Raw genomic sequence first — 10636 nt, 5'->3', positions numbered from 1 at the left:
TTGCAATATAGGTTAGAAAAAAATAAAAAAGACTGAATAATACAGAGGATGAGATTGTACCAGTGCTGATCTTTAGTCAGATTGTCTTTATCTAATTTTTATGACTTAAATGAAGGTGAAGCTTAAACTGCAAAGTCAAGTAGCCGCTTGTGTCGTTACTTTTAAACTCCCCTAAACAATGAAACAACTAAAATCAATCAACTTCTTCTTTAAATGTTAATATAAACCTACTCAAATTAAAGCTCTACACTTTATGTCTTATCCATAATTTCGAGTAGTGAAGGAAATTAAAATATATTTACAGTATAGCTTTCCAAACGTTTGGACATTTGTTGTGTTATTAAAATGCCATTTACATCTTTATTCTACAGGGCCTGAAAAGCCTGGGAACATTAGTGTTACACAAGGAACCAACACCTTAAGCATCAGCTGGATTTTGCCTCGAGGAAACATTAGTTATTATCAGGTCAATATATACAATGAAAACTTAGTGTTTACAAACTCCAGTCAAACAATAGCCACAACAACCAGTTTCACTTATTTAAAACCCGGGAGACTCTATAATATCACAGTTACTGCTTTTGCTGGAAACTTCTGGAATACATCTGACCAGGTGTCATTTGCCACTGGTAAGCCCAACAACCTAATCTCTTTTCTTTATCACCATGTTTTTGAAGACCCTGAGAACAACTGTGGATACCATTAGAATGCTTCAAACATGAATAATGAGATTCTTGTGATAATAAATGTTACATTGGGTACAAAAATATTATATTCAATTGCTGTTTTCAAATGCGTTACGCAGAAACACCTAAACAGTTAAAAACAGAAACAACAACAAAAAAACATCACATTGAAATTATTTGATCCCTTTTGTAACTGTGTAGATAAAGGTTGGCATCCTATCTGGAAACATAGGAGTATACTTATTTTATTACATTTTTATGGGACTGAACTGTTTTGTACTTATTTAAATAGCAAAATGACTTTAAGATGGTGTTATTTGTACCCTTTAGTTCCCAAACCTCCTGGGTCCATCATCTTTAGTAGCCGGAGCAACTCCTCACTCCAGCTGCAGTGGGCAACACCTGATGAGATGATCGGAGCTCCAGGCATCATATACAGTATCACCTATCAGGCTGTGGGTGGTCTCAGTCAAAACACAACTTCCACTCAAAATAACACTTTGCTTTCACTCCTTGACTCTGGAACCAATTACACTGTAACAGTAAAAACTAATGGACCTGGAAATTTAAGCAGCACGATTGTTCAGAATTCTTCTTTTACCTGTAAGTACAACAAAGAGAAAAACAAAGCCGTCAGACTGTCTGTTTTTAATGCATGGTTTTATTGGCCAGTAAGAACACTTCATATTAATCAACATATAATATGAGTGTTAGTGTTGGACAGTTTATTGTTTAGATATAGAGAGGAAATATGGTGTGAAGAGTTTGGTATGACATGTAATATGGATCTTTGATGTAATAAGTGCAAATCATTTAACTTCAGTTGTTTAACATTGTTTTCCAATTTGTCTTTTTTTAGTACCAAACCCAGTGACGAATCTAATAGTCAGCCCTGAATCTACTACTTCACTAAATGTGAACTGGTCAAATCCACTGGGGGTCAAATCGTATTACATATACTTAGTTGACACTTACAATGACACAGGAGGACTTATTTACTCAACAAACATCACCAATAACAGCACTTCTGTACTGAATCTAAACCCAGGAACTAACTACAGTGTCGCAGTCAGAACGAAAGCTGCAGAAGGAAGTGAATCTAGGGTGGAGAAGGGATTCAGTTACACAAGTAAGAACTAAGATATAAACTCAGTCAAACTGTTGAAGTATCAGTGCTGTTTGGTCTGTGTTTTGTCACTTGAATACTTCAAACTGCAAATTTCTACAGTGCCCAAACCTGTGACCAACATCACAGTGGAGAGTGTGACCACGACCTCCATCAAGCTAACGTGGTCCAGACAAAATGATTACAAGCCTTCCTACTCCTACCTGGTCATAGCGAGACAGAGTGGCAGCGAGATAAAGAATGATTCGACAAAGAATGATTCGACAAAGAATGAGACGTACACCTTCTATAATCTGACCTCTGGAGAGCTGTACACATTTTCTGTGTTCACGGTTATAGCAGGGGTCAAATCCACAGAGGAAAATACACAGAGTTACACAAGTATGTCTTAAAAATCTCTGAAATGTGCTTCAAAGTCAAGTCTTCCTAATCCATCTTGCAATTTATAGTGATCCCCAACAGACTGTCAGAGCTTGGTTATATGTGATATTGTATTATTTATATGGATAGCATTTTTTTTCTTAAAGGGGAACTGATAAGAGAAAAGAGTTCCAGGCACCGCAGGCAGATATAGAAGCTCCAGTAAAGCTGAAGCCTACAATTTTCATGAAAAGTTTTCCTCCCTGTTTGACAATCAGTAGCCGTTAGCTCGATACCTTTGCTCTTTAGTTTCTATCCTTTCTGTGAAAGGTCTCAACCCCGAGCCAAAATATAACATCATCAGGGTTTTAGTGATGGTATATAAACTTCTAAAAGTAAATCTTCAAACATGTTTTTGGTCAGAAAACAAGTAATTTGGTCGACATTTTCTTTGTGTTACTACTCAGCCCCTATTAGTCCAATACTAATGTTCATTTAATTTGAATCTTCTTTTTTATCCAGTGCCTGAAGCAGTCTCAAACATTACAGCCGTAGGAACCACAACTAGCCTTTCAGTGAGCTGGACACTGGTGACAGGGAAGGTCTCCAGTTACAGTGTTACAGTGCTAAATAGTGCTGGACAGTTAGTGAACAGCACGGATGTAAACAATCAAACTACAAACACAGTCTTTGGGAGCTTGACACCAGGAGTAATCTACTGTGTCCAGTTGATCACCAAAAGTGGACCTTTTCAGAGTAACAGTTCACCTGTCTGCAACGCAACTTGTGAGTTTCATTGACAATCTGACTTCTACCTCAAATTGTATATTCAGCATTTTTATCAACACCTATTTTAAAAATGTATGTATTGTTTGAATTAATTGAATTAATCAATCAAATAATCAAATCCTTCTCCTTCTTCAGTTCCCAACCCTCCTGGCTCCATCACAGTGCAATCTCAGACTGTTAATTCCATCAACTTCACCTGGGCCCTTCCACAGAACATGAACCACAAGGATTACAACTTTAGTGTCACCACCACTAACAACACCTTTGTGACAAAAGACAACTGGTTCCTGCTGGGAAACCTCACATCTGGAAGCCCCTTCAATATCTCTGTTGTTACTGTGGGTGTGATGGGATATAAAAGTACATCAGTGACAACAGTAAACTATACCAGTGAGTAGACAAACAGCTGATGAGATTGTGATTGTTATGGTGGATTTTCCTGATTTTTTTATTATTTTATTTTTATTGAGTTTATCCTTTTTCTTTCACTCTGACAGAGTTTATTTTGACTGGTACACTTTGTATTTGTTTTTGTTTGTTTGTTTTTATTTGTTTTGTTTACTTTTTTGGGATGTAGTGACAACAAAATGTCATTCAGACAGATTTTAAAATGTTTGGAATCAATTGTCTGTGTACGACATGCTGAGTACATAGATGTAATGCAAGTGTCCTTTTTCTAAAATAGTAATATTGTTAATACTATTTATCGTATTGCTTTTTCCTCTGAGTGTGAGGAACATGTAGCAGCAATCACAGGTTTTTCATCTGTCTCATTTTCTCAGGACCATTTCCTGTATCCAATCTGACTCAGACAGAAATAACTACAAATGCAGTGACCTTGGTGTGGGCACAGCAGGAGAGCAAATTAAGCTACTCTTACTGGGTGCAGGTCACCAACGAGTCCAATGTTACTGTAAACGAATTAAATGTGAACATAACAAATGCAACAATCAGAAATCTTCGTTCTGGGAGCAACTTCAACTTCACTGTCACTACACTGACAGCAGATGGCACTCAGGCAGATCCTGTGACAGTGTCTTACTTCACACGTATGTACAGTATATGTTGTCAGAATCTCTGCTTCTCCTGGAAATCCACGATACTAAACTCAAACTAAATCAGTAAAAACAACCAAAGTCAGCAACCATCAAAAGCTGAGCTTGGGTAGTTTATCATTATTCCAGTGAAAGAGAGCTGTTATAAGAAAAGTGCTGTTCATGTGCCTATAATACTGCTGTTGTTATTATAATAATAATTCCTCCTGTGTTTGTAGGGCCATACGGTATTACTGAGTTGAAGGCTGAAACCATAAACACAACTGCTATAAATCTGAACTGGACGAAGCCAGCTGAGTACAGGGATGACTATAAATATCGAGTTGCTACATCAGGCTGTGCCTACAAAAACAACACCCTGGAACAAGAAACCATACAGATCTCAGGCCTCGACCCTGGGACCAACTGTACCTTCTGTGTTTCTGTCATGGCAGCAAACGGCATTGAAGGACAAACAGTCTGCACTTCTCAGTACACAAGTACGACTCAGCTGCCATTTCTAGTTTTCTTTGTCAGACTATCATTGTTGACATGTTTTAATCCTTTGTTCTCTCATCACATCAACAGAGCCCGAGACAGTAAAGCCCACTATCTCAGGTCATTCGAATAGTTCCATCACAGTGACATGGATGAAACCTAAAGGAAATGTGGAGCGTTACAGTCTTTACCTAACACCTAATACAGCTATTCAATCCCTGAACTCTTTGAATACATCCTATCAGTTTGAAAACCTGTCAGCTGGACGGGCGTACAGCGTCATGTTAACCACAATAAGTGGACCCTTCAATGCGTCATCTGAACTTGTTACTAACGCCACTCGTGAGTAATAAGTGTCTTCAATTTTGAGTGTAGTCACATTTATGTTAATATGTATGTATGTTTTTATTTACTTCAGCAGGTTTTGAGAATTTAGCTGTTACTGAGAAAGTTCAATTTGACACTGTGGGCGATCGTGGCTCAAGAGTTGGGAGTTCGCCTTGTAATCGGAAGGTTGCCGGTTCGAGCCCAGGCTTGGACAATCTCGGTCGTTGTGTCCTTGGGCAAGACACTTCACCCGTTGCCTACTGGTGGTGGTCAGAGGGCCCGGTGGCGCCAGTGTCCGGCAGCCTCGCCTCTGTCAGTGCGCCCCAGGGTGGCTGTGGCTACAATGTAGCTGCCATCACCAGTGTGTGAATGGGTGGATGACTGGATATGTAAAGTGCTTTAGGGTCCTTAGGGACTAGTAAAGCGCTATATAAATACAGGCCATTTACCATTTACTACACTAAACAACTGTAAAACAAAATTAATTAAAACAGTGAGCACTTACATAAGGTAACATGTTGCATCCCCCTTCCTCCAGTCCCTAACCCTCCTGGGCAGATTGAGATCCTGAATAAAACAACGAGCTCCATTGAAACTCAATGGACAGAGGCGCCTCTGATGACCGGTGCTAATTTCTACTACCTGCTGACTTACACGTCATCCCAGCAATCCAACAATATAAATACCAAAAACACCAGAATGAACATCTCTTCCCTGTCTTCTGGGACTTCCTACAACATTTCTGTGAAAACTGTGGGAGAATTGGAATTCCAGAGTGAGACGATTTATGTCTACATGGTCACAACAAGTAAGGCTTTCATTTCTGTAAAGAAGTATTGGAGAAGTTTGGGCAGTCTCCTCTTTCATTATTACTGTATGAATTAACTTTAATATCTCTCTAATGTCTGACAGGACCACTGGCAGTGCAGGAGCTCACGGCCACTCCAGGAGAGACACACATCACAGTCAACTGGACCAATCCACCTGACTACAAGAACAGCTATAAATACTTTTTGTCCTGGAATCAAACTAATTCCCAAATGCAGAACTGCACAGTTACACAAACTATGTATAATATCACTAACCTGGAACCTGGTCAGTGCTACAGTATTTATGTCACCACAGAGACCTCTGATGAAACACTGGGTGCACCAATAATGATCACCAAATGCACAAGTACGGACACTAAGTAATAATTCTGCAAAATTTTGTCACCTATCTTTTACATGTGAAAAATGTAATTTTGATGATTCCGCTGTCACCAAAAGATAACTGAACAATCTGTTTTTGACAAATAAAACTTTGTCAAAAACAGATTTTGTATTTTCTTTAGATATTTGATAGAAATATTATACTTTAATAGAACTGACAGATTTGTTCATTAGAGGTGTTCTGTTTTTTTCCTTATTTCTGTTTCATGCTACAGATGCAAGCCCAGTGAAAATCTTAGGCTGTCAAGGTCCAAACGACAATACTGCACAAATCATCTTGTCATGTACCACACCCCATGGCCAACACACTGGCTTCCACATGATTGTAAATGGAAACAACATCGGTGCAACTGCATCTTGCAATTATACCATTTCTGGCCTTAACCACAATACTATATATAATGTGACTGTGATAACTCTAAGCCATGGAAATCCCAGCATCCCTGTGTATCGCGAGTGCTCAACAGGCATACGTAAGGCTTTGTGTAATAATATTAGTGTTCTAATGTACTTAAAAACTAGAGTTAGAGATACATAGAGAAGCCTTTTATAGAAAATACCAGTTCCTAATAAAATCCTTTTTCCTTATTGGTGCTCAAAAACATCTATGCATTCATTTGTCTGTGACTGCTTTTATTGGTTGAGCTGTAGTTGATAGTACACTTTTATTTATTTTTTTATCAAAGAGCTGCCCATACCAGTAAATTCTGCTAGCTTGGCGCAATCGAATGGTGTCACACACAATAGTTTCATACTACAGATTGATCCAAGGATGTTTAACGACTCTAATTTTACGAATGCCTAATGAAATCTTTCTTCATTTCTCTGTTACATTTTTTCCAAACATTGTAGCTATCACTACTATTGCTGTTGGTGTATCAGTAGCAGTTTTTCTCATTCTCTTCAGTGTCCTCATCGCCTTTATTATCTACTGGAAAAGGTTTACCACTATCACCAGTGATAAAAACATGTTCATTAAATATCCGTGTATATGAATAAATTCTATATTTACAGTTTATATACTTTATCTACTCCTGTAGGCTAGCCAAAAAAGAATCACCAGACATCCAGATTGAATCTTTAAGGTAAAATTTGTATTTTTATCATTTTATTGTACTGTATGTATCATATACTCCTCTAATTGCTACTTATTCTTCTTTTTTGCATTTTTTATAGAGCCAAAGTGTAAGTACAACATTTTTTAACTCTCAAAGCTTCAGCATATCTTCCAAATATTAATTCTTTCCTGAAAGCACCTTATCACTCTTGCCTAAACTTTGGTTTGAGCAGAAGTGTGGCCGTGAGTGTGGAGGACTTTGAGGCTTATTACAAGAAGCAGAGAGCAGACTCCAACTGTGGCTTTGCAGAAGAATTTGAGGTAAATCCCCAAAACTGAATATATTAACTGACTCTTGATTTGTAAATATACTTATTCATAGTAGAACATTTTTATTTTTATTTCTTATTTTAACAATTTGTGTTCTAGACACACTCACCAGTGTCAATGTCAGTATAACAGCAATAAATCATTCCTGGTACAGCTTTACAGTATTACTTACAGTGCTCCAAAAGCTTTTTGCTGCCTGAAAAGAGACATCTTGGAGAGGTGCAACTGAAACAAAATCAAATGTAATTACTGTTACCAGAATGAGCCAAAATAATACTGAAATGTAATGCAAAGGGCAAAAAAAAGAAAAACTACCCGGAAAAAGTTTCATTTGCTTCTCTGGTACTCCACATGTAGCCACCAACTTTTTTTCTCTGTATTTTAAAGGACCTGAAGGTTGTTGGCACAGCTCAGTCAAAGTTACATGCACTGAATGTGGAGAACAAGCCTAAGAATCGCTACAACAATGTGCTTCCATGTGAGTCACTTTAACAAATCCATCTCTGCTGCTTTGACCATAACACCCTCACTCTTTAAACAGTATCATTGCCTGCCTTACAGCATCTGCTACCATTTTAGTTTGTGCCTTGAACCAAACAATAGCATGCATCTATTAATGCATAACAGTGTAGGAAAATAATTTCTAATACTTTTTTTTTTAACAATAATAATTTTTAATTCCTTTCATGCTCATTACATTTCCCTTTAATTTCATCTCTTACATTTCATTTACCCTCTTGTTCACCTCCTAGATGACTCTTCTAGGGTGAAACTTTCCATTCTCCATGGAAGTCCGTCTGATGATTACATCAATGCTAACTACATGCCGGTGCGTACTGACACTTTTTGAGGCAGCTCTCTGCCACAGTCATTGCAGCATCAGCAAGCATCCTACTGAGCAATATAACTTTGCTTCTTGACATTGCCATTTGTTAAACGTTTCTGCCTTCATGTAAACTCTGCTTTGAAAAACGTCTCAGAAAAATCCAACTTGCCGTTTCATGTGGTTGAGCTCACATTTTATTTGGCAGGGTTACAACTCGAGGAAGGAGTTTATTGCAGCTCAAGGTCCTTTACCCACCACGGTCAACGATTTCTGGAGGATGATCTGGGAGAAGAATGTGCAGACTCTGGTCATGCTGACACGCTGTAATGAACAGGGACGAGTGAGTATTAACAAAAACACCACAACTAGCAGGACAAGCATGTTTACAGTAGGGATAGACTGATCCGATATTACGTGTCTGAATCGGTCCAATACTGACCTAAATTACTGTATCGAATATTGGAGAGAAATAAAAAATGTAATCCGATCCCTTAAATCTCACAAAACTTGCGACGTGGCATAACTCAGCTCATAACCGTAGCACGTTGGAGCACGTGATAGAGCGGCTGTGGCGTGCGAGACCTGTTGGTGATCTGGTTGAGCATTTGGAGCCTCGCTACCAACCCGGCATTTCATCTCCGTGGAAGTTATCCCAGAGAGAAGTAAAGCAAGTGTTTAAGTTCATCTCTGAATGTTAGTAAATGTTAAAGCATTCCCATGTTAAGCTTAACAACCAATATAGATATATGGAGCGACTGCCTCTTTCTCCCCCTTCCTCTCCTGCTGCTACTTCAATCATCTGATCTTGGTGGATGTAAGCTGTAATTTAATGGCACGTTTACATAACCCCACTCTATACACCAGAAATGCCTGCATTAACCATACTTACCAATATTTCATGCACAAAATTATGACTTGTTAGTATTTTCTTCTCTGAATTTGTTTGTTCTGTATTCACAAATTCAGAATTTCCACAGACTATGTATGCAAACTACACAAAATCACCAAATAGCGAAAATACAAAGTCCTGTATGATATCAGTGTGACCACAGTAATCCCACCCACTTGCTGCCCAAACTTTTTGTTTGCAATGGACAGCTAATCAGAAGAAAGTTGTCATAAAGGGAACGTGACCACGAAGGGACACCGTTTAAGACATGGGTAGTATCAACACCAGGTGTCAGATAAACGAGGGTTATTTTGATCATTCAGAATGAGTCTAATAGAGGCCAAGAATGAAACAATACAGCTGAGGAAAAAGTTAGAATCCCTGTGATCTATTCATATGTTTCCATCTATATCAGGGGTCGGCAACCTTTTTGATGATGAGTGCCGTCTAAAATGTCCTCAGAAGTCAATGTGCCATATGATTGCATTGGCAATAAATTTAATAATGCTCTATACAGTCATGTGATGTTCCCCTGTAGCTCTAGTAGGGCTGTGCGATATGACCAAAATCTCATATCCCGATATAAGACATCTATCGTCCCGATAACGATATAAATCACAAAAATGTAACATTTTCTGTAAATTCTGTGAATCTCGGGCAGCTTGACTTGCGTGAAGTGTTTCCAGCTGCGCGTCGTGTACCTGGAGTCGAGTGTTTTAACAGATGCATGAAACTATACATTTTTAGACATAAGTTGTAACGGCTGCTGTTTTCTTTGTGAGTATTTATTACACGGCGTGCTGCGGTGAAAAGCCTGTTTTAAGGTTTATTTTTTAGCTTCTGACAGCTCTTTTTAGCTTCTCATCCGTAAACACTCTGCAAACTATTTCATGTGATTCAGTTTATTTTGAAAATTCTCAACAGGATCTCGAGCTTTCTTGTGAAAGGTTTGTATAAACAAGCTGACACGCGATGGTTTTACCGTCGTTGTTAAAAACAGGCGCTTGTCCGTCTGTAGTGTGGTTATATTAAATATAAGAGAAAGAGAGAACTTTAAGAAATTAATATAGCCACTACAGTGACCATCAAAACGATGAAAAAATATTGCCGTAAACAGTTTATTTTGCGACACCACGAAACAAACGATAGCGTAAAATGAAACGATAGATGTTTTTATATCGTCATCCGATATATATCGTTATATCGAACAGCCCTATGTAAATGTTATTTTTACAATGTTTGCAGGTTTTTTTTAAAGCTAAAACATTTCCTTTCCAGGTAAAATGTGAGCAGTATTGGAGTTCTGGTACCAAGCGGTGTGACAACATCATTGTAAAAGCAACCTCTGAAATAACACTTGAGGACTGGACCCTCAGGGACTTTGACATTAAAAATGTGAGTGGTTTTCACATTGGTTTCAATATTGTTTTGTCTATATAGTGTCAGTGCTAAAGATAAATATACTACAATAATGAAAGAAAGCCCAACAATTATGCCAAACAA

At 38.2% G+C, this 10636-nt stretch overlaps 1 protein-coding gene across 3 annotated transcripts in view; it reads left to right on the top strand.

Moving 5' to 3' along the window:
• Positions 1 to 1016: 1016 nt before the first annotated feature.
• LOC102313058 (receptor-type tyrosine-protein phosphatase eta) overlaps positions 1017 to 10636 on the top strand; it is a gene marked incomplete at its 5' end in the record, with an annotated part of 13962 nt that continues 4342 nt past the window's right edge. Inside the window, 19 exon segments of one of the 3 annotated variants that reach the window (XM_042216236.1) lie at positions 1017 to 1289; positions 1546 to 1815; positions 1915 to 2193; positions 2695 to 2958; positions 3097 to 3351; positions 3744 to 4010; positions 4235 to 4495; positions 4584 to 4835; positions 5359 to 5628; positions 5733 to 5996; positions 6247 to 6504; positions 6884 to 6971; positions 7072 to 7116; positions 7208 to 7216; positions 7322 to 7409; positions 7806 to 7896; positions 8171 to 8247; positions 8450 to 8584; positions 10412 to 10528. In XM_042216236.1, the coding sequence (XP_042072170.1) occupies positions 1017 to 1289; positions 1546 to 1815; positions 1915 to 2193; positions 2695 to 2958; positions 3097 to 3351; positions 3744 to 4010; positions 4235 to 4495; positions 4584 to 4835; positions 5359 to 5628; positions 5733 to 5996; positions 6247 to 6504; positions 6884 to 6971; positions 7072 to 7116; positions 7208 to 7216; positions 7322 to 7409; positions 7806 to 7896; positions 8171 to 8247; positions 8450 to 8584; positions 10412 to 10528 (3563 nt within the window). 3 annotated transcript variants of the gene reach the window in all.

The sequence above is a fragment of the Haplochromis burtoni genome, unplaced genomic scaffold, assembly GCF_018398535.1.
Source record: "Haplochromis burtoni strain Fernald_Lab_line unplaced genomic scaffold, NCSU_Asbu1 Contig_976, whole genome shotgun sequence".
In the NCBI taxonomy this organism is placed as follows: Eukaryota; Metazoa; Chordata; class Actinopteri; order Cichliformes; family Cichlidae; genus Haplochromis; species Haplochromis burtoni.
The sequence above is the reverse complement of the archived record's forward strand: the minus strand, read 5'-3'. Positions and strand labels throughout refer to the sequence as shown.